This window comes from Lineus longissimus, chromosome 1 (assembly GCF_910592395.1).
Source record: "Lineus longissimus chromosome 1, tnLinLong1.2, whole genome shotgun sequence".
In the NCBI taxonomy this organism is placed as follows: domain Eukaryota; kingdom Metazoa; phylum Nemertea; class Pilidiophora; order Heteronemertea; family Lineidae; genus Lineus; species Lineus longissimus.
This window is the reverse complement of record NC_088308.1, coordinates 7,778,026-7,802,042: the sequence shown is the minus strand read 5'-3', so window position 1 is coordinate 7,802,042 and position 24,017 is coordinate 7,778,026. Positions and strand designations below refer to the sequence as shown.

The 24,017-nt window shown below is 41.9% G+C and overlaps 2 protein-coding genes and 1 long non-coding RNA gene across 4 annotated transcripts in view; 1 reads left to right on the top strand and 2 right to left on the bottom strand.

The window, feature by feature from the left end:
- Positions 1 to 13,016, top strand: part of LOC135487620 (GPI inositol-deacylase-like) — a 39,540-nt gene extending 26,524 nt beyond the window's left edge. For both annotated transcript variants that reach the window (XM_064771610.1, XM_064771600.1), the window contains exons 18-24: positions 3,285 to 3,378; positions 4,165 to 4,258; positions 4,599 to 4,805; positions 5,259 to 5,391; positions 9,005 to 9,141; positions 9,555 to 9,656; positions 10,506 to 13,016. In XM_064771610.1, coding sequence (XP_064627680.1) covers positions 3,285 to 3,378; positions 4,165 to 4,258; positions 4,599 to 4,805; positions 5,259 to 5,391; positions 9,005 to 9,141; positions 9,555 to 9,656; positions 10,506 to 10,707 — 969 coding nt within the window. In that variant the 3' untranslated portion in view covers positions 10,708 to 13,016. The remainder of the gene's footprint in view (positions 1 to 3,284; positions 3,379 to 4,164; positions 4,259 to 4,598; positions 4,806 to 5,258; positions 5,392 to 9,004; positions 9,142 to 9,554; positions 9,657 to 10,505) is intronic.
- LOC135498741 (uncharacterized) lies at positions 5,942 to 7,877 on the bottom strand. The gene is made up of 3 exons (XR_010449127.1): positions 7,782 to 7,877; positions 6,709 to 6,782; positions 5,942 to 6,477 (listed from the first exon to the last, which is right to left on the bottom strand). It is a non-coding gene; the product is annotated as an uncharacterized LOC135498741 (long non-coding RNA).
- Positions 13,017 to 16,976: 3,960 nt separating the features above from the next.
- Positions 16,977 to 23,888, bottom strand: LOC135498735 (U4/U6 small nuclear ribonucleoprotein Prp31-like). The gene is made up of 13 exons (XM_064789126.1): positions 23,798 to 23,888; positions 23,022 to 23,226; positions 22,426 to 22,483; positions 21,936 to 22,019; positions 21,613 to 21,710; positions 21,271 to 21,377; positions 20,905 to 20,956; positions 20,456 to 20,573; positions 19,935 to 20,092; positions 19,477 to 19,694; positions 18,962 to 19,034; positions 18,335 to 18,562; positions 16,977 to 17,839 (listed from the first exon to the last, which is right to left on the bottom strand). Exons 2-13 carry the CDS (start codon positions 23,193 to 23,195, stop codon positions 17,738 to 17,740), a joined length of 1,470 nt encoding a protein of 489 aa, XP_064645196.1. The 5' UTR covers positions 23,196 to 23,226; positions 23,798 to 23,888; the 3' UTR covers positions 16,977 to 17,737.
- Between the last annotated feature and the right edge of the window lie 129 nt (positions 23,889 to 24,017).

Here is a 24,017-nt window from a genome sequence, read left to right as displayed (position 1 = left end):
GTTGTCCTGTGTGAACTGCTGGTATCTTGGTTCTTGGCCCCCTGTGCCATAATGTTGTATAGTGTTGTATGGTTGTGACCAGTCAGCTTTAATCGTGTTAGGCATACGGGTAGGCTGACTATTTGCTCCATAACTGTTGGGCGAATATGCTGGAATGCTATCAATCTGTTTTCCTTGGAATCGGAGTGGGCTCTTGTCCTTACTCGGCTGACTGCAATTAACTGCAGGCACTGCACCTTGAGTGCTGTGGGAAAGCTCAACGTTAGCATTTCCAGTAGGCGCAACCAAACGATTTTGCGCAACAGGCTCCGGTGGACGGGTAGGCTTAACCTGACGATTATCAATAGGCGCGGCTGGACTAAAAAAATGGACCTTCTTAGGACCCTCCACTTGTCTGTTTCTGTGTCTTGCTTCTTCATCTGTTGTCTGTTTCTGCTTAACGACTCTTACTGCTGGACCGACTTTCTTCTGCTGTGGAGGGGCTGTAGTACCAGTAGCGACATCGCTTCTCCCTTGATCACCAATTAAAGTTGAACCATTACCGCCTCTAGGCTTGCTGTCATCCATGGCAGGCACACCCATGGCAATCTCACCAGGGCCTTTGTCTTCCACTTGAGCTGCAGCATTTCCGCCGCGAGGCTTGTTTTCACCCATGGCAATCTCACCAGGGCCTTTATCTTCAACTGAAGCTGCACCAGTTCCGCCGCGAGGCTTGTTTTCACCCATGGCAATCTCGCCAGGGCCTTTATCACCAATGGTAATCTCACCCATGGCTATCTCACCATGGTCTATGACAACTGCTGGTTGTTGTACCCCAACATCATCTAGTGTGCGACCATCAGGCTTGTCAGGTGTGCGATCAGCTTCTGTTGTCGTGACGTCTTTTGACCTATCTTCGGGTTCAGGTAGGCCTCTGCTCGATTCTTCATGTTCCTCTATCATTTCTATGGCCGATCCAAATTGTTGGGATCGGTGAACATTCGCAAGTGAATCCCAATTCCTTATTATGCTAGGTGTCGATCTACTGCTTGACGACTTTTCTCTTCTTTCTGCGAAATACTGTTCAGCTGCATTCTGAGAATCAGCAAATTCTTCTTCTATCTTCTCCATTTCAGCTGTGACTTTATCAAAGTCTTCGAATCTATTTTGAGACGCATACAAATCAGCCAGTGAACTCATATTGCCCATAGCTCTTTCCTGTGCTTCATCAACTTTTCTAGTTGCTGCCTGTATAAACTGACTATCTGCAAACAATGTGTCACTATCTGAAATTAACTCTGTCAACTGCCGCCTGGCCCTGGTAAAAGCAGACTTCAACCCTGCCTTCTCTTTTCTCAAGTTCTTTTCGTACCATCCGGAGGGACGTAACCTCTGTTGGGAGCTCTCAGCAGGCTGAGCGTGGCTCCGAGCTGCATCATCCTCAGTACCACTACCAGCGCACATACTACTACTAGCAGGGGGAAAAAGGTTCGAATCGATTGGGCTTTTTATCTGGGTCATCGCGGTCTGGTTTTCATCGGGAGTTTCTTCAACACTGTTCACAGTTTCTACGCTATTTTCGGCCATCCTTCTAAATGTACTCTACTTAACTACGCTCTGTATACCAATATGTTCTTGAGGATCTCTATTATTTGTGGTTCGTTGTCGTCAAAGATGGGTATTTTGATGGAAAAATGGGCAAGGCAAAACGTGGTTTCAAATATGATGTTGTTTCTAATTCTACACTTTCCGAACAATTCCACAAGGGCCGTAACGGGGCCAAAGACAACAATATCTCCTGAACAATATATTTTGGCTGCTTCTCGTGTCAATGCGGTGGCCTGCCATGCTGGTCTTTCCAAACAAAATTTCAATAAAATGTAATGATAAAAAGTGATTACACAGTGGACCTCCCTTAGAGGACACCTCTCTATCAAGGACACTAATTTTGGTCCCAAATTTGTTGTTACCATTCAATTTGACGGTCTCTTATCAGGACACCTCTCTATTAAGGACAGCACTTGTCAGTCCCGAGGGTGTCCTTAATAGAGAGGTTCAACTGTAACGATAATGGCAATGATAATAACAATAATGATAAAGTCCAAGGTGGCTTTTATTATGGCATATTTGACTATTATAAAGCATGGCTTTTTGGGCCGACCGTCAGTCATTTTATGTTATAGGTCTCCACAGATAATGGCTAGTCTTGGGTAGCAAGGAGGCAGTTTAGACATATGAAGCACTCTTCTACCAAGTCACAACCAGGCTGAAGTTCAGCTGCGTTCACAGATAAGGTAGAATGGGGTAATTGTAGCCCCGGTTTAATTGTAGCCCCTGCCTATGATATTGATTGATATCCTCATGCATCAAACAATGCAGGGGCTACAATTAATAATAATAATAATAATGCAACTTGTTGGTGCCGCCACAGAAAAGGCCCGGTCCCCATATGATGGGATGATTGACCTTTGCTGTGACAAATGAACACCGACTGATTCTACCTTATATTTTGTCAATAATATCAATAAAGTAACAAGAAAAACAATGATTACTCAAGTTTGCAAAATATTAAGTGCTTGTAGGCCTATTCATATTATCTCTTGATTTAATATGGCAAAGTAAGATTACATTTATACAAATCCCAAGAATTAATGGATTATTAATCCGTAATAACTGATTATCCGAGATTGGACTATGATTGGCGGTGTCTATTGGGGTCATACACATTAACCTGTGCGGACTCCTGCAACAAATGGTACCAAATAACCCCTGGAGAGAGATGCTGAGTCAGTGGGCACTATTGACTACTTCAAGTCCAGGAGGATGGCCAAGTTTAATCTTAAAGCGAACTGGAACCGCCGAGCGATTTATTCAACTTTTCGACTTTCACCGCCCGAGAAAGTCAAACTTCCAACTTCCTATTCGAGTTCAGATTTGTAGCTCCGCCCCCAGTGCCCGAGCATGCGCAATTCAATTTGTTATTATTGAGAATCATGTGAGAATCACGTGAGTCATGCGATCTTTCATTCATGAATTTTCGTAGTAAATTCCATAGTAGTGACGTCACTGAATGATTGACAGCTAGGCGCCATGTTTCATTCATGCCTCGTTCTGATCACCCGATACGCGGGAAATGAAAACGAGGTCATACGAACTGGCTTGGCGGTTCCAGTTCGCTTTAAATGAATTGCAGCCAAATCCATGTAGTCCACTTTCATTCAAAGACAGAGCTGTTCAGCCATATGTAATTTCACAATATTCAGAACCGACTATTCAAAATGTCGTCTGCTTGTGTATCTTTTCAGATCGTCAGGTTCTTTTCGCCTCTCGTCCCTGGTGTCATGGTCTCACAGTTCCTACTCGTGTTGTCATGGCAACTCATGCAATCATCAAAACAAGGTAAGATGTTATTTTTAGCTCAGAATATCTCCATCATGTGCTGTTAATGTTGATGGACCCCGATATAAATGAGAAAAGGTTTTTTGAAGAAACTTGTTTAAAAAGATGTTTTTTCGAATTCAGGGACTGATTACAGCAAGGTTTTCACATTTCGTATTTTCAAGCTCCGACTTAAAATATTTAAAGGGTAACTCGTGTCAAATTTCACCATATAATGTTTTAGCTGTTTTTGACAAATGACTACGTCACTTTCTCATAAATCGGTAAGGTTTTCGAATCGAAATGCACATTTTCTAGAAATTGATGGTTTAATCCCGCCTGGACGGCTCGCTCCGTTTTCGTTGATGACGTCACAACATGAACATTTTCGCAGTCGCGTCGGTTTACATTCAGCGATTTTATAATAAATCTAATCAAAAATGGAAAATTTGAGCTTTACATTTATGCTCAACAATTAAAAACGGACGTATTTCCGCAAAGTTGTAAATCACATCATAGTATCACTTTAAAATGGCACCATTTCTTGCCAAATTTGCCTTTGTCATGATGTCAGAACCGCCTTCTTTTGCAATTGACTGCTGGCTGTGCACAGAATAAAAACAAAAGTCCTACAATACAATTGAGAGTGTATACGATTGTCATTACATACCGTAGGGTATTGAGTATTAGATCACAGTGGATACGGTATGGGGTTGCGAAAAAGCTTTTAGTGATTACAACTAGAGAACTTCAACCTGCCTGCCTTTTATAAAAGCCTTTTATCTCATCTCTTTGATATTGTTTCAGATGTTGGTGATCTCTCCTTCATCACCTCCTTCACCAGTGCCACCAATCCAAAGAGGCTGTTCCCCTTTGTCATGCTCCCAACACTCTTGATGGGGTAAGTCTTTCTTGTTAAACCAGGACTGGCAGGAGCCAGGCAGTCAACTTGAAAAAAGGAACCAGTTGTTCAGTTTTGGGGATCTGGTCAAGATACCAGCACACGTCATAGAGAGATTAAAAACTGGGGGACTTTAGCTGCTATGGATTATCCTGTTGGGGACCAAAGTTCATTTGGCAAATTTTCATGATTTGCGGTGCAAAATTCATATTTCAAAAATATTTTTTGTGGAATTTTTAATTGCCCCAAATAAGTTTTTTTAGCGGAATCGCTGATAAGTGTTTAATCTTCAGATTTCACTATAGAAAATGTTGTCAAATTCTAACTGGTCTTGTTTCAGAAACGAGGCGGTACACCGTACGCTGTTCGATGTCCTTGGCCTTCCTCTAACCGACGGCTACTTCCTAACACAGAGAAACATCTGGAACACCGGGACATACCCGAGTGTTATCTTCATGACCAACGCCTTATCCTTCGCAGTTGGTTATTTCCTCTACGGATATTTCCATTTCGTTGCGATGGTGGCTGGACTGTGTTTCAAAAGATGGTAAGTATACACTAAAGACTGCACTTTGTCTTTATTCCTCTGCAACTTGGACTTGGTGATAACTCGAATTTCTTACCCGGTCGGATAACTTGATACGCCCTGTACATCATGGCATTTCTTAACAATGTTTTTTAACAGCCACACTGTATTGTTGCAAAAAGTACTGTCTGCAATCTTCAGAGTGATACTTCGGTAATACCGCACCACAGTGTTTCATCTTTGTGTCCTTGGGCCAGGCACTTAACCCTACTGGTTTCTCTCCACCCAGGAGTAAATGGGTACCAGGCTTGCCTGGGAAGTTAACCTGCGATAGATCAGCATCTTATCCAGGGGGAGTAATACTCCTAGTCACTTAATGCTATGGAAACCGGGATAAGCTCCGGCCGGATGAGCCATTTGCAACTCGGGCTATCGCCCAACTGACTTTAACTTATGTTTCGTTTTCAATTCCAGTGTTGCATCTGAAACGGTCCAAAAGGTGCTGGGTGTGTTGGAATACGTGATCCTTGCTGCAGCTGTGATGACATCTCTTGGAACCTGTGGTGCTATTGGTATTTTCATGCTCATGAAACTACAAGGGTTGAAGGTAAGATTCATCATAAGGTAGTGGACTATGGTTTCATTCAAGAGCTAGCTTTAGGAGTTCATCTCTTGATAAGAATATCTGACAGGAGAAGCTAGATAGAAGGCTATTTTGTCACTGCACAGACCTTTCAGTCATTCACTCATGACCCCCGTGTCGCATACATCACCTTTGTGGTATCTGATGATGCTCAATGAGGCGCCGAAACCGTGTTTTTCTTTCTGTGGGTGCAGGCTGGCAACCAGCCACCACGTGCATCATCCCTTCACAACCACATTTGGTCAGGACGTCACTTCACACCCAAGTGACGGCACAACCATGTTGCTGCCCACCACACTGTCACGCCGGTAACAGACTTACGCCAGCTCTTCAACAAACCTATGCAGTCAACAGATCCTGCTCTGACAAGTCCATCAGTTCATGGTCATACCTCGCCCAGAGCAGACGTGCTTGCTCCTTCTCTCTTCTATTTCATTTTTCATCGGAAGCGAGATAGAAGTCTTAATTGGCCAAGGTACAAGATGCTAAACTCAATAACTAACAATAACCAGAGTTTCTGATACAAGCTCAACTAATCATTCTCTTTATTTGCTGCTAAACGATACTTGGCCTACTTTAGGTCTGATGGGGTTCGTCGTAAGGAGTTCAAATTTTCAGAAAAATTGATGCAGTTTATAGTATGCTGGGAACATTTTGATACTGTGGAGGCATCATTTTAAAAAAGAGTGCAGCAATTTTATATACCACTGTCAACATATTTTTGCACAAGTTGTCAAAAGGATCTCAAATTCGTCACCAAAATTTGTCAAATGTGCTTTTTTTCTGGAAGTCCCTATGCACTGCATCTCTCATCGTAGTAGCTGCAAAGATATCCACTGCTCACTGTTTGGACCAAGTAAGCTGCCATTGGTTCACGGACAAAACGTCCGAAGTAGGAATCCTTTCCTGAAGCGTAGCGCCCGCAAGATGCCAAATCGTCGACTGTCTGGACCAGGACTGGTTCGCCCAGCGTTGCACAGACCTCATTTTTCTTGTAGTAGCTTCTCTTGTTGTAGGGTTTTGTGCCCTGTTCGTAGTAATCGTCGGCAGCTGGAAATTGGGAAGAAGACATTGGAGAAATATCAAACACGGTGACATTTATATCATATATGTGACGCATTCCAGCAAAACCAGTCGCATGTCGCATGATGTGACATCTAGTTCTTCTTGCAGTGTTCATGTGTTTCCTATAAAGAAAGGTGCAGAAATCCAGCGTAAAATGTATCTGGCGTTATTAGTCTGGTTAGAATCAAGGAAGTTGATGTGCATTTTAGTACTTACCTGCTGTGGCTAGCACTACCATGACAATAGCGACTGCAATCAGTTGATTCACCATGATTATCTAGGCCTTTTTTCTGCAATAGAAAATCAAAATTGCAGACTTGGGACTCGAGGAATAAAAGCAATTACTGTTTAGCAGGATCTGCATGTTGTTCATTTCATTAAAAAATTATCAATTATCATCGTTGAACTTCCCTATAAACGAACACGCTTGGGACCGACAGATGCTGCCCTTAATTGAGAGGTGTCCTGATTACAGAGGTCAAATCCAATGGAAAGAACAACTTAGGTATCAAATGCAGTGTCCTTGATATGTCCTCACAAGAGAGTTGTCCGCTCTGAAAGATGTTCCACTGTGTACTTATTAATTGCAATTGCTCCTACATGTAAACGACGGAACAGACTTTGAATCATAAACCAGGAGGCCACAAATTTTCACTAACCTCAACTTTAATAGAAGTCTTGGACCGAAGGGTAACAGGTGCGACTAAGCTCTGTATTTTTCAAATATATTTATGACCAGCATGCTGATCAGCTATCAATTCGGCATACATTTTAATAAAAGCATAGGATGATGTACAGTTGAACCTCCCTCAGCAGACACCTCTCTATTAAGGACACCCTCTATCAAGGACACTAGTTTTGGTCCACATTGATTGTTTCCATTCGATTTGACCTCTCTATAAAGGACATCTCTCTATAAAGGACAGCACCTGTCAGTCACGAGGGTGTGTCCTTAATAGAGAGGTTCTACTGTATTCTGAAAACTGCAGTTATTTATCAGAGGGTTCGACTTTGCTGTCCTCTTATGGGTCTGAGCTACATGTTCACGCAACGGATGCCGTTTATGCTGCTGTAAACTCGGAAATATTCAAAGCAGTTTTATTTTGCAGTTTTGAGAAGTTGCAGCTTTTAATTTTAGCATTTTTACAACCCCCTATTAACAGTTATTGGAATTCTCTTTTAAGCATTTATATATTTTGTGATATCTCTAAGCGTGAAAAATGTGAAAAGAAGCACGCAAATTAGGCCGACATAACAATATGAAATTGTGTAAAGTTTGGTCAACTCACCTACAAGTGACTTAAACAGACTCTTCTTCTTTTGCCTCCAGAGTGTGAATGATGGCAGAGCAGCCCAGATATGGTTTATATTCCTATGGATGATTATAAAATAATCAATCACAAATTGACAGTTGGTGGCATGTCCACCATCTGTGGAACAGGCCCAGCCAATGTCGGGTCAAGGATAATCTCTCATCCTAAATGAGCAGCCGCCCATCAAGTGAGAGACCAAAAGCAACAATTCACACCACTCGAGGGAATATTGTCATTAACAAATAACAATTGATTATACATGTATGCCGGTTTTTAAAAAGGCGGGTTTGATGCTTATGGCGAAAAAAACTACGCTTCTCCGAATCCCACCAGTCTGAAGCGCCTACAAACAAGTGATTGCTGCTGTGATTATAATCACTACTTTGTGCGACAAAAAGATCTTTTGTCTGCAGGTCAAACTGGTATGGTTTGAATCACTGCCGGGGAATTTTACAAGCTCCCAGATGCACCTCATCTAATTTTGCGAGGCACAATTTCGAATGTGTTTTTTTCAACTCCACTGTGCATTGTTGGATTTTCCGCACACATGAGCTCATTATCTCCTCGGAGATATGGAATGTCTGTCGGGTATGCGATACAGATTAAATGACTCAACTTGGTACATCTGAATAATTATTCGAAGTAATTAGGACAAAAATTATGAGATATTTGCAGTCGAATGATGGCAATTCTTTGATGACCACGTTTACAGGATGCAATTGCCCCATAATATGCTGGTCCTGGACAGTGAGGTAGGCTTATTCAGGGATGACATGAATATTTTTATTGAAATTTCAATGACTGTTTTTAGAATAAAAAGAACTCGGAGCACTGCATCTAAAACAATTCCTCTGAGGGACCATGTATTTATCTTGTAATTTTTGTGTTGAAATTTTCTCTGTAATCACTACAAACTATTAGTTTATGTGAATAAAGCTATTATTATTATTAATATTATGTAACTACCTCGCAAAAAAGCAATTCTAATCACTTGCGACAACAACCCCTCTTTTTCGTGTAATCATCGCAGGCACTTGCGACAAGAAACGGTGATCAAATAAAAATCGCATCAGCAGAGATAATGTTTATAGTGCCAGGTTTTTCATAACTTTTGTTCAGATAACCCCTTCTAATCTTTTAGACTGCTATATATACAAAGCCACACCTCTAGCTTTGGTCCTGATTTTGATATCTTTCAGGTGATCGGCCTTCTCATGCAGTCATCGAATGAAGAAAAGAAGACGTCTTTCCATTTGCACTTTACTGTGCTCTTACTCTATGCATTATCATTCCTCATCAATGGTGCTCCCCTCGTTCTATGGGCAAAAACATTCAGGTATGTAGAGGACTTAAAACATGGTTTTCAGAGTAATATACAAAAATTAAAGTGATGTTTTGACGTTTTTTCACTTTTATCCGTTTAGAAGAAAGAGCAATGCTGGGCTCAATAGTGAAATACAAAGATTTGTTGTCGACTGTCTGTGAAGAGTAGAGAGGAATACTGGCCAAAGGACACCGCCGTGACCACAAAGCTCTAGGGCCCTGCGGCGGAACTCTCTAAGACAGCCGTCTTTGTTACTGAAAAGGGACTGGCTGTCTAATGTGCATCTCAAAAACTCTGAACACAGAAGAAGAGAGGTCAGCAGTTAAATTTTAACCAGGTTGTCTCCTGTTCAATTTCTTTTGAGGACTTTTGAATCAGTGCCACATTCACAGGTAGCTACATTTTATACCATGTTTATATTTCAGACAGTCGTTAACCTTACTAAATGACTCTTCACGCAATCCTGCCATTGTGCTGTGTTTGACGGCCATGGTACTCAGTTACTGTGATAGAAGGAATTCTCTCAGGTAAATTGCTTGTTGGAGAATGATAGTGCCCCCAAATATTGATTGAAAAATATATAGCTCCACTGGGTTTACACGCCAATACGTATGTGTTCTGTCTCCTGTTGTTTTCTGTCTTCTTTTCTGTCATGGTCCCCTGATGCCAGTAATGATGATATAACTGGTCTAAAAAATAAAACATGCACTCGCCCTTTATATCCACAAAAGATTCTTTTAAAGGATATTGGCAATGGTAAAGAACAATTGGTTTTGATGTGACTCATTGACTGAAGGATATCTGGATGAAGTGTCATGTCATAATTGGCTCAATCAAAGCATCTGTCTTCCTGCGGAACAGCGTTACGAGGGTATTTGGGCCATTGCTTATACAGGGGCATTTGGGCCACTGTTTGTACAGGGGCATTTGGGCCATTGCTTATACAGGGGCATTTGGGCCATTGCTTATGCAGGGGCATTTGGGACACTGTTTGTACAGGGGTATTTGGGCCATTGCTTATACAGGGGCATTTGGGCCATTGCTTATGCAGGGGCATTTGGGCCATTGCTTATACAGGGGCATTTGGGCCATTGCTTGTACAGGGGCATTTGGGCCACTGTTTGTACAGGGGCATTTGGGCCATTGCTTATACAGGGGCATTTGGGCCATTGCTTATACAGGGGCATTTGGGCCATTGCTTATACAGGGGCATTTGGGCCATTGCTTATACAGGGGCATTTGGGCCATTGCTTATACAGGGGCATTTGGGCCATTGCTTATACAGGGGCATTTGGGCCACTGTTTCTACAAGGCAGCCAAGCCTTCCTTCCCTTTATCAAGTTTCTAGCATTAATGGTCTTATGCTTGCTTTCTAGATCAGTCCCCACCGTTGCGTTAAAGATGATCCACACTGCCGCCGTCCTGATCATGTTTTATGGAATGTCGTCTGTCTACCGAGTGCCGTACTTCCTCTGTGCCGTCTTCATCATCCTGGCACTTTCGGGTGTTTACAGGATGATCGTCGGACCGCCACAAGTTATAGAATCAGAAGTTGAGGTGGAGAAGAAGACTCAGTAGATCGGTCATTTTTGGAGGACTTTAGCTGATTTCATTGCACCCTTGTGTGGTAAAAAATACGTGTTGAAGAGGGTGGAATGTCCTTAATCATGTTGATACAAGTATTGTTGAATACTCTGTTGATGAAACATAAGTTGACCACATGGATGCAGCCTTATGTGGTAAACTAACGTGTTGAAGAGGGTGGAATGTCCTCAATTATATTACAAGTGTTGTTGAATACTCTGTTGATGAAACATAAGTTGACCACATGGATGCAGCCTTATGTGGTAAAATAACGTGTTGAAGAGGGTGGAATGTCCTCAATTATATTACAAGTGTTGTTGAATACTCTGTTGATGAAACATAAGTTGACCACATGCATGCACCCTCGTGTGGTGAAAATACGTGTTGAAGAGGGTGGAATGTCCTTAATCATGTTACAAGAATTGTTGAATACTATTTTTTGATATTATACATATAACGTTCATTGAGACAACAACAAATCGGATCCTACATGTAGGTCGGCATATTTATACATAATATGATTACAAATGTCAAAACAAATTGGGACCGGGACAGTTTGGGAAATTACATATATTCACAAAGGTAAATGGGCAATAAAAACAAACTGGTGAGGTGATAAGCAAATGATTCCATGTAAAAAACCAGAGGTTTTAGATTAAACAATTACTGAATGGGATTATTGTGTCCTCCCCAGTTAATAGCGCTTGTAATTATCAATGCAATTACAAGTAGCCTCAATACTGCCTTGACAATTCGGCAGGGCTGTACACGCAAATAACCCTTCCTCTTTAGAAAGACGAAAGTGCAGATCCAAAACAGGACAAGTTTCCACATAACATGTGATAGGTTTCAACTCGTAGTTAGTAGTGCTTGTGATTATAAATGCAATTACAAGCAGCCTCAATACTGCCTTGACAATTCAGCAGGACTGTACACGCAAATAACCCTTCCTCTTTAGAAAGACGAAAAAGTGCACGTCCAAAACAGGACAAGTTTCCACGTAACATGTGATAGGTTTCAACTCGGAGTTAATAGCGCTTGTGATTATCAATGCAATTACAAGCAGCCTCAATACTGCCTTGACAATTCGGCAGGGCTGTACACGCAAATAACGCTTCCTTTTCAGAAAGACGAAAGTGCACATCAAAAATAGGACAAGTTTCCACGTAACATGTGATAGGTTTAAACTCGGAGTTAGTGCTTGTGATTATAAATGCAATTACAAGCAGCCTCAATACTGCCTTGACAATTCAGCAGGGCTGTACACGTAAATAACCCTTCCTCTTCAGAAAGACGAAAGTGCACATCAAAAATAAGACAAGTTTCCACGTAACATGTGATAGGTTTCAACTCGGAGTTTTCTTTTTTCCCCCTTGTGTAGTATTCAGTGTGTTGTGAACCAGGTGTGCCATATGTGTACTCTTCAAGAGTGAAACCTTTAGTAGGGTCTTTTGTAGCATTTTTTAACTAAATGGCATTTCAAGACGGCAGTGACACCTATTTTTCCTTTGACACCTACATTCAGGTCACCTTTGAAATGAGTTCTCTGGTGCAGCATAATAATTTGTTTTATATAAATTTTTGTGCTGTGAAAGTCGGTCAGTGGCATGGGGACTATGTGCGGGAACTTGATGCATCTGTGTAATGAGAGGTTCAAAACAGGTGTCACTGCTGATCTTGCTGTTGAAAAGATTATTGATGCCTGGAATTAATTTGTATATTTCGTAAAATTTTACATTTTCTGTAAATTTTTGGTACTAGATGTGCTTTTGTGTATTAAATGTAGGCTTCTATAGATTTTTAGATCTTTATGATAAAATTCTGTTATTCTGTTATGTTTCAACAATTCACTTTACGTCCTGGTAACCACCCTCATACTCCTTAAGCATTTCTGTCAACAAAACTAAGGGTGTGGTTGCTAGAAGAGGGTCAGTTCCCAGCACCAATCTTCATTATATTCCTCCTGCAGCTGTGCTAGAAGAGGGTCAGTTCCCAGCACCAATCTTCATTATATTCCTCCTGCAGCTGTGCTAGAAGAGGGTCAGTTCCCAACACCAATCCTCATTATATTCCTCCTGCAGCTGTGCTAGAAGAGGGTCAGTTCCCAACACCAATCCTCATTATATTCCTCCTGCAGCTGCTTCAAACAAATGTTGTTTTCGGTGGGTGTTTTCCTTTAATCGGTTCCTGTTGCCTGAATCTGCAACATCTTCCTCTTTGCATCATATAAATATCCTTTACTAGAGTGTTGTTGTTTCGGAACAGTTAATAACGTATAGTATTTATAATAATAATAATAATAATACTATTAATAATAATAATAATAATAATGATAATAATTTCATTGAACCTCCATAAAAGAAGAATGATGTGCATTTTCGTTCACACATTAATGATATAATAATAATTAGTCCACTGTACCCGTGGCCGCCATCAATCAATACATTTAATACAAACCTTCTTTTCAAAATTTGATTCCGAACAAATATCGATCACCAAGCTGTGTGTGAACGCGCAAAAGCTTTTGACTGAAGTGACAGGGCTCGCGACGTCGCATTGTGACGTCATGACGTCAGCAGACCCATCCTGACGTCGGGGCCGTGACGCGATCAGGCTGTGTCGGGAGTGACGTCGCCCGTGACGCGAAGGTAAAATCGCCTTGCGGGCAAGCTGAATAACGTTAGATAAAACCAATAAACGGCGTTATATCGGATGTTAGTTGGAAATTCAAAAATCGAGCTTCGTAAGGACATTTTCGGGACCCGTTAAATGCTACATGCAAAATCTGGGGTCGCTCGGCCATTCGGTCTAATAATTCCATTGAACCTCCATAAAGGAGAATGATGTACATTTATCTTGTTGTATGTACATGTCATAGCTGTATTGATGTTTTATCTTCTGCTCATACTGATTACATGTTGTTGTATTTACATGTACATGCCATGTCTTTGTTGTTACGTTATTTTCTGCCTGTACTGATTTTTTTTGACACATTCTGTATTTAGTTGTCTTATTTGGTTTATATTGAAAAATAATGTATGAAAATTGTAAGAACTATCAAATGCTTAATAAAATGTCATATAACCTTTATATCCTTGTGGCTTGTTATTATTTAGAGATTTCATCTTTCCGTTATCAGCTGAAGAAGATTGCACAAAACAGCTTACGACGCAACTGACGACACATGCTAACAGAGCCAGCTAACAGAGCCAGCTAACAGTGCCAGCTAACAGAGCCAGCTAACAGAGCCAGCTAACAGTGCCAGCTAACAGAGCCAGCTAACAGTGCCAGCTAACAGAGCCAGCTAACAGAGCCAGCTAACAGAGCCAGCCAACAGAGCCAGCCAACAGAGCCAGCTAACAGTGCCAGCTAACAGTGCCAGCTGACAGAGCCAGTTAACAGAGCCAGCTAACAGTGCCAGCTAACAGAGCCAGCTAACAGTGCCAGCTAACAGAGCCAGCTAACAGAGCCAGCTAACAGTGCCAGCTTACAGTGCCAGCTAACAGTGCCAGCTAACAGAGCCAGCTTACAGTGCCAGCTAACAGTGCCAGCTAACAGAGCCAGCTAACAGAGCCAGCTAACAGTGCCAGTAGATGATCAGACACAAGTTGAAGTGTTAATGGTGCAAAATGTGATAGAACAACAAGTACGTCTGCTCAAGGTGTGACGATGAACTGATGTTGTCGTCCGAGCAGAATCGGTTCTTTGTTGCCATTGGTCTGTTTTTGATGTGATATCTGAGCAGAATGCAAGATGGTTGTGACATCAGTAGGTTGTGACGTGTCTTCTCGCCAAAGTGTGGTTTTTGGGAGGTACTGCACGTGGTTGATGGTTGCTGACCTGCACCAGGAATGTATTAGAGAATGCACAGTTTCAGCATCTCATTGAGTCCCATCAGATACCAGAAGACTGGTGTAGGTGACACTGGGGTTGTTGGTGGACGACCGTAAGGTCCTAGCAGTGACAGATGTGTCTGCTACCGCTACCTGTCCAGTTCAGTGTGAGACAGGGAAGCCAGGCCAACAATGTGTATTTCTTTGGATTTAATTCAGGGGTGTAACATGCAGGGGTGGATGTACAGTTCTTCATCAGTCAGCGCATGCCCTGACAATACTGCTAGAATGGGAAGAAACAGACCAGCAGACAAAATAACAAGAGGTGCAGACTGACCTCTATGTCAGGGCTAAATTGCCACCTGAGCGCTGGATATGCAGAAGCCAGGGACCATTGCCCTGTCCAATAACATCCATTATCCAAGGTGTGGTGCCCAATCAAGGGCACACATTCCTACTTGGAAGGGCCCCACGCCCTCCCCCAGAGGGGTTTGGCTGCACTAGAGCATTGTGTAGATAGTGCAACCGCCTTGTCACCTCCAGCTTTCCACAATCATGTTACAACATACACAACCAAGAAGAACATAGAAAAGCAAAACCAGCAATTTAATCTCCTGTCTATCATGTAACACATGTGGACTACAATATGTGGGACAAACAAAATAAACTACTGCGCGCGACTATCTGAGCACTTCAGAAACATCCCTTAAAACTATGAAGAGGACTGTGTGGGTAGAATTTTGAATGCCTTGGGTCACATGGGTCTGGATGATGTCACAGCTCACAACCTGATCTTCATCCGCCTTCCAACATCAGAAAGCCCTGCAAAAGAGGCTGATCATAGAACTTGACTGGATCCATCGCCCTTGGTCTAAACATACTACATTTGTAATTAGTCACTAGGCCTGTGATACCTAGCCACATTCAAACACAGAACAGTGATATGCTGTCATCATTATCATATACCAGTTTCAGAACCCTATTAGTCTACTATTGGCTAAATGCCCACCTGTGTGGGATCTGATGCTTGGGCATAGACACTCAGGTAGAAGGGACCACAGCATTTAGTCTCATTAGGCAGACAGACATTTCTTTATCTGGAATGAAGCCTCAAACATGTTGTGACGAGCAAAGAATTTTTGTTCCAAAGCCACACCTGAGTTCATCCAGGAATACAATCCTGGATTCTCTCCAAGATCGAACTTGGGTCCTTTTGCATGGTAAGCTAGCAGTATCAACCATGAGGCTATGAGGCTCCTAAATGCCCTGGATTCACAGTTGGTTAGAACCCTGATAACTCGGAGGTGCCAATATGTTAGTCAAAATTACCAGTACCCGTAGATACTTAATGATGTACGGTGGAACAGTTGTGACAAGTGGCAACTCCTCTCTTCTGTGGACTATCCTCCAATGCTTTCAAAACAGTCCATGATGCCACTGTGCCAATTTGACCCCTTGAGAAGCTGCCCTTCTAAAGAGCTCCTCCATGAAAATGTGTTGAAGTTTGTCCTTGATACTGAAAGGGTCAGCCGGAATCGACTTATGAGGCTGTGAACTGGTATTGATATAGACAGTTCCCTGGTGAACTTGTGGTGTCGTTTTTACTGTCTTCATTTCATGTTCCCTGGAACAACCAATGTGAATGTCCCCAAAGACAAGCAAAGCTTCATTTTGTGCGTGGCACATTACAAGGTTGCCAACATCGAACAGGGGAAACCTGCAGAAGGGGACAGTCTGTGGAAGCAACAACCTTAGACACATTACCTGCCATCAGGTGAGAAGGCAGCTTGTAGCAACTGCTGGCAGCTAACCGACTGTCCACAATTGAAAAGGCTGTGAAAGGGCAACATACCTTCAACCTCTAGAGTCGACAGGCGGGTGCCTGTTTCACTAGGTCATCAGGACCATGTCCTGGCCAAACTGCTCGGATATCCTGACACAGGTGCCTGGTTGACAAAAGTTCACATTCAGGACACTATAATCGGCAGGTTAGATTGACAGATACATGTAGAACTCGAAGCACCATCTGTACTGGCAGTCTTAGGGGAAGGAGTAACTGCCTTATTGGCATCAATACACACTGGTCACCAAGTACAATGTCGGACAGAACCAAACGCACTTTTGATGTGATCTGCCTCGCTCCTCTCCCAGCAAATGAGCAGGACAAAGGCTGGAGAAACTAGTCCTCGTCAATTATCAGGTTAGCAACCTTGTGTGTGTTGTACCAATGTGATAGAGAGCTCCAGTGGAAGTCGTAAATTAATTAGCCCAAAGTGGATGTGATTAATTTGGTCCCAATGAATGGGCCTCCACAGGATGTGACAAATTTGGCCGAGGTCCTCAGGTCAGGGTCCATCCCTAATAGTAGATAGACATTCAAAACACACTCAAGCTAAAAACTAAAAATAATTGATTATTGATTGTATTTTATAAATTTATTTGTATCTGTACAATGAGACCTGTTGTATAACAAGTCATAACACTCCAGCAGAACAGTACATTACACAATGATTCTAGTACAGTCAGTATCTACCAGGGGCACCCTGACAACCCCAACAGAGCCAACAGTGGAACCTCTCTTAGCAGACACCCCTCTATCAAAGACTATTTACTCTTTGAAGGATGGCTGTGCACAGTAACATGGAGCCCACATGGGGAGTCTTTAAATGCAACATTTATGTAAACCGTCCATTTCCTCCATTACTTGAATACACTAAAAGAGATCCAGTCGTGCTACAAGTCTTTATTTAGACTAGCTGAACGTGGTAAAAATAACTAAATTGGTGATTACTTCTTATGCAGCTCATTGGCTGTATGATCAACTACCTGTGGGGAACTCGAAACTGCTAACATTTATCAATGGAAGCTTATTCCCGCCTTAGGTTTTAACCGGGCCATTCAAAACTCCTCATTTTGTTAAGCGTTTCCTCTAATCTTCTTCTGCGTTGGAATATATCAAAAAGTTCAAATGACTGTAGAGACAAGCACTTTTTAAACTGAACTAAAATGTACAGCAGACATGTACAGCTGACTGTGTATACATGTACATCTTGTGCAAGTAGCATGAACCAGAACTAATTTAAGTGACACAGTACATAATGCATATCTGTCACTGCAGCAATGACTACACTGCACCAAACTACATAACAAGTCCTTTCAAACTTTGTCTCTTGTTACATGTAATCGTCCTTTCATTTTGTCATCTTGACAAATCCAGACGTCGAGGAGAAGTATTTCTGATTCGTCTCCTGGACTGATTTCTCTGCTGCTTGTGGATTCACAATCTCAAGACCCTGAAATTGACAAGTAAGATATTACAAAGATGGAGAAATTGGAGACAGTGATTCAAAGACGATAAGATTGTTACAGCAATACGTGAGTTGTGAATGGTTTGGTTTAAAATGGAAAATTCCATCAACCTAAAATAACATGATCTGAACTCTAATGACAATCATCTTCGTATCAAAACCAGTGACCTACTGCATTGAAAATTCCACAAAACTTGATATAAAGTAACAATAAGGAATTCACGCCGGTTGTACTAGAGAAAATACACTGTGAATATGGGTTCAAGTCAGCTGAGGAGTGCTGACGGTGCAGTGTACTAGGTCCTCCATGCTGATCAATGACCCAGCACATGTACACTCCAACTCTCAGGACTCTTTTGTTGGCTGAAACCTATACTCACACTATGTATCCCCATTACAGGGCTACAATAGTTTGGCGAAGCCTTTTGTTCCAGACGAATTGTGGATAGAAAAAATTGGCTTTCAATGAATTATCCGTACCTGCAGTGGTGTGAAGGCAACGCTCGATGCGGTACCAGAGATCTGTTTCCTGACGGTCGTACTTCCTCCCCAAATGCTATTCTGTTTCTGTAACTTCTGCTGTAAAGTCTTGGAGATCCTGGCCTTGGTCTTTGAGTCGACCAGCGCGCTACGCACGCGTCCTGAGCCACTCTTGCCAACGTTACCCAACGAGAAGCCAAGATCGTCTTGGTAGGCATCATCTTCAATCTGAAAAGGGAGATTTTGGTTCAAACGGAAATCTCAATGAAGAGAAGCTTAACTTTGTTGCAGGGATGTCAACCTGCTGGAATTAAAACCCAAAAGGTTAAACACACAAAGTGGGAAGGTTAGTAGAAATTCTTTTCATTTAATTCCGAAAACCAGGGAAATAAACCTGGACAGCAGTAAAATGGTTCCAAGTTTTAAGGGAGGGTTGGAACCTGTGCAGTTGATACTCTGCTTGTGGCAGCCACATCATTTTAGTAGCAGAGCAGACCTACATGTAAGTCTTTATTTTAGAACGCATTTAGATTTCTCATGTTTGGATGTCTTTCAGGGCAATTGGCAATGTACAGTCAACAAAAAGAAGGAAGAGACCGCAAGATGCCAATAGCTCTGCCTGCTCACCTGTCCAAAGTTCATCCTATTTGCCTGTTTTCTCATCTCAGTGATTCCAAGTCTTTCCTTCATTTTTCTTGCTCTGAAGAAGAGAAATACATCACAGAATGTTAATCTCTGGGGCAAAAACAACTTGTCTGATCAGACCTCAGAATTGTTTTCCTTCATTTTTGATTAGACCAAGTCACATCCTTTGAAGTGGAGCTGCTGCAAACATCATCAACCTTCCTCAGCAAACACCTCTAGGACACCCTTGTAAGACACTGCTTTTGGTCTATAAAATTGTGTACTTCCTTTGACTCTGACCTATGTAATCAGGACACCTCTCTATCAAGGACAACATTTGTCAGTTCCAAGCATGTCCTTAATAGAGAGGTTCTACTTTACAATATCGATTCTCTAGAGTTATGTATACATGTACATGTATAAAGACTAAAGGGGCAAAAATTAGGCGCTCTGTTATGGAAAAATCTGAAGTAAGACCAAGCCTCTGGTTGTATAGGATAGGAAGGAAACCGGCTTACCGTCGTCCACCTCTCTTCTTCTTTGCCACATCTATTGGAGCTGGCAGTGGTTTGACAGTTTTAACTGGTGGAGGTTCCTGCAGCTTGTCCAGCTTTCCTTCGATGTCGGCCAAGAACGTATCTCCCACAGCTCCGTCCAGACTCTCGTGGCAGGCGTCCACACGAGATGCCAGGGCGCACTTAGCCGAGATCAGCCGACACGCTTTCTTACGAAACTCCTGAAAGAGGATTGAAGATACATGTAACTCTAAAATCTGATGATCTGACTATAAAAGAGGTGTTCTGAAGATGAACTGGGCAATCACTAATAATACTTGTCTGACTTGTGGAATAGATGCAAGGTCCTCGCCTGCCATTATTGATAACCATTCTTCTTCAGATCTACACAAAGCTGGGGTCAAAACTCGTCCAGACATCATTTAAACATGCTATGGACTCGAGACAAATAACAGACTTACGGATGGTGTTTTCTGTACGAGTTCACTGTAGTAGATGTAGCCCATGTGAGGCATGTTCTGCGTGCTCGAGAAACCTGTCACCCTGTTCCTCTGGGAGCCGAGCACCAAGATGTTACACGAAGGCATCTTACTCAGGTTGGTCAGACCACCCGCTAGACCTGGAGCAAAAGAAATATCATAATCAGTAAGACTTTAGGCATTGTGTGTCAAAAGAATTCGAGTTCTTTTACCTCTAAGCAAAGAAGAGAAACATCCTCCTATAGCATGCAGGCCTCAGCAATCATTAAAGTGTTATCTTCCTGAGTACACCTAATTCCCCATTGGTTGTGCAATACCAGTGACTGTGTCAAGTCACTCTTGTAGCACCCACACCTGCAGTTCCTATCTAGAATTCTTCAGTTCATCACATACGCAGTCCTTTTAAAATTCTGGTTTTCTCTACTACTAAATTCTCTATACATCGAGTGTCCTATAAGCCTAAGCTGGTTGACACTATATTAAAGAAACTTTACTTTACATACCCATTATTTTGGCTGCCGTTGAAGCTCCAACTATGATTGACAGATTAGGAGCGATGTATGACATCTTCGATTCCACATACTCAAAGATCTTCTGTTTGAACTCATTAAGTTCAATTGCCTGAAGTGAAAACAGAAATCAAAGGTGAGTGAGCTTAATATGAATTCTTCCTAGCGTTTGAATTAACAGGCAAATGTCTGTAACGAGACTTACACTATATCGAGGCCCGGGGTCTGGCATGTGCCCTACATGGCATGGTTCTGCCACATCATGCCAGTAGAAATGCCATCAAATCATATAAGACTGTGTGTCTGAGAATCCAATTTGAAGTCTCAAAATGGGGCTGATGTCATCCATTTCTGGTCAGTGTTAAACATGTGTAAGTATTGGGTGTGTTGACCCAACACTAATACCCTACAAACAGTTTATCTCAAAAAAGGAGTCTTCTTACCATATCACATGCCTCTAAAACGATATTTAGCTCTTCGGGATTCAACACGGTCCTGAAATACAAGCAGTAGAGATTCACATACATGTACATGTATGCACAGTAGTTTCTTAATTCTGGCATGCTCTACAGAGTGCAGAGATGTCTGCAGCAGTCCACTATGCAGATGTTGACAACAAATAGTGCCATGTGTGCCTCAGATAATGGTAACATTACATTACTTCACTGCGACAAAAAAATGCACCACTTGGTATTAAATTTTGAAGTCAGAGGTCAAACCACTCGTACACATACAATTGGGAAGGTTAAATTGGAGGGGGGGGGTTAGTAGAAACTTGAGTGTTCCTTTTAAAATGCCGTGAAACTTACCCCTGCGTTGTCGATGCAGTGACACTGACGACCATAATTGTAGCTGGTCTCAAGATTTCTTGGAGTATTTCATTATTCTTCGAGTTGTCGATATAATTCTGGAGCTCCTGTCAACAAAGATGTGATATTGCGTTAGATTTACAACAAGGACATACTGGTAAACAGGAGTAGACTTCTATTGAGATACTATGTGAATGCAAAGCAGGTTGAGACATGCCAGTACAAAAGGCCTTTATGTAATAGGCAAGAGACGCGGCTATTGTGAATTATGCATTACCCGCTTTCTAAGTTGCCATTTGATGTATAACTTGAGAGGTGTCGAGACCAAGTCAGACTACTTACCCGGACTGTTTTCATGTACTCCAGAGGCGTAGAGACCAGAGACTCCAACTCGGGAAATCTTTTAGAATACTTGTCCCGGGTAAACTTGTGGATGACGTCTGAAATGAAGTTAAGTTTGATATCACACAGAAAATACCTACAACATGTATCAACATCGCACTAGCAGTAACAGCATTGTCAGGCTGTGGAAGTAGATTATTTAATATCTGCCATGTTGCACAACAGACAAACACCAAGTTGGAGACTTCAAGGCATTGTTTGTATGTGTACACTGTTTTTGTTTGTCCTGCATGTAATTAGAAAGAACGTTGTCCACTACTTACTGATTTCATTATCAATCTCGACTGTGATATTGTTGGCCTCAATAATCAACACGTACTCAGGGTCGGCCTCAACTGGTCCTGCAACTGGAGACAGGAAATGAAGGGTTAACTTTTGCAACGCGCTAAATATCATACATCTCCCCCACCCTATCCATCAACGATTGATTTACACTACAAATTACTACAAACTACAGCTACGGTTACAAATCGCCCAATTTTTTTTAGAGCTGATAATGTCCGAGACGAAGCTCAGATCTCAACTCAATATTTAACTTCTTTGACCAGTTAAGAAAACATGTACAATGTTATACCCAAAATACAATTGAAATTCTCGTCATATCAATTATCATCGCGATGTATTATAGCAGTAGCGTAAAATGTTGTCAGTCCAATTCTGATCAATTACAAGTGACAATTAGTTTTTCTCTTCACTCCATTTTCTATTACCAAGAATCAATAAAGACTGGCCTAAATTCTTGCTACTACCTACCGATATGTCTCTTTTCTCCACTCTGATAGATTTTAATTTGTCCCATTACCCGCTTCAGCTGAAATGAGAACAAAAGCATATTTTACTTCGTTCAGCAAACTTAATAACAAACATGAAACATGACGTGTGTTGAACAGATCACTCCAACTAAAGCTTGCTTGGCAGATGATCGACGTCAAGGCTTGACCCTAGGCGCCATCATTTTGTCTAGAACTTGAAATCCTAAATTAGAACTCGTTCAAAGTGAAGCGAATGTCAATTTCAAGGGTGGAAGTCAGTTCTTTCTTATATAACACTCGATATTGGCATTCACTTCATTTTGAAGAGTTCTTATTGCTTTAGGATTTCAAGTTGTAACCAGGAAATGGCGGTGCCTGTGGTCAACCCTTTAACCCTCTCTAAATCAAGGCATTTTCAGAGGATGTGAACTGTGATGCAGAACATCGCAGAACATTTCCGTTGTTTCGCCAACAGGGATAGGGTGGCCTTTTTACAGTGCAACATACTTGTCCCTGGGCTATATTCTGTTGACCCAGATTCGCTGTAGGCACTTGAAATGTCACCTCACACAGAACTTAAAACTTAGTAAAACTTACCTCATCACTGTCTCGTAGTTTTGCCACACTCCGTACCGAGTCCCCAGAGACTTCTGTCTCCATGGCAACCTCATCCACATCCTCCACATCATTAGGCAGTGCCTGGAGATCATCTTCTATGGGTTCATCATCTCCGTCTTCGAGATCGGCCAACAGTTCATCTGCTAGAGACATGGCTTCTCTTCAGATATAGGATGAATCAATGCTGAATACAGACAGAATGATACTATTAGTCAAGAAGCAAGCTCGGCATGTACTGCTGATACGTCATCATAAATGAGGCCAATGATATCATCTTTGGCCGATAGGCAAGGCAGTGACGGGTGAAAATAGCATCCTCAATTCACTGTACACTCGGTCACTGCCAAAGACTGGACTCGAGAAAGGTACCGTAGCATACCCGTAACATTCAGCAGTTGCACTTTCCTCCCTCTTCTCACTTCTGATAGGTCAATAAATAAGGTCAAGGAAGTCGCAAATTGCTGCTCGAGGAAAGTGGCGAACCCGCCGAATGTACCGGTACGCGGTATGACTACTCAAGGCGCTAATGCCGCTAGGCACATCACTTTTCCCTGACCATAACATAAGACTGGCACTAGCCAGCAGATGTACATTGTAATGTACATACAATCATTACCCAAATCATTTATGCCATTATAAAAACCTTTCTAGTTTCTTCTAGTTCTCGTGCCCAAAATTGGAAACAAACTCCAAACGTAGGGACATCTCCTGGAAAAAAATGCTCCAAGACCAGGGATGAGAAAAACAGAATTTACCACTTAAAGTAAGCTACGAGCGACGTTCTTTGTAGATTAAGTTTTTAAAATTTCGCAGGGTTTGCGTTTCATGGTCGCAGACATATCGGATTCATCAGTGGATTAACAAATCACAATAGATTTTACTTATTTTCCCAATATCTTAAAAAGTAGCCCTTTATATCTACTTATTTTTACACATCATACCGAAACAATTATTTAAATGATTAAAATAATACTT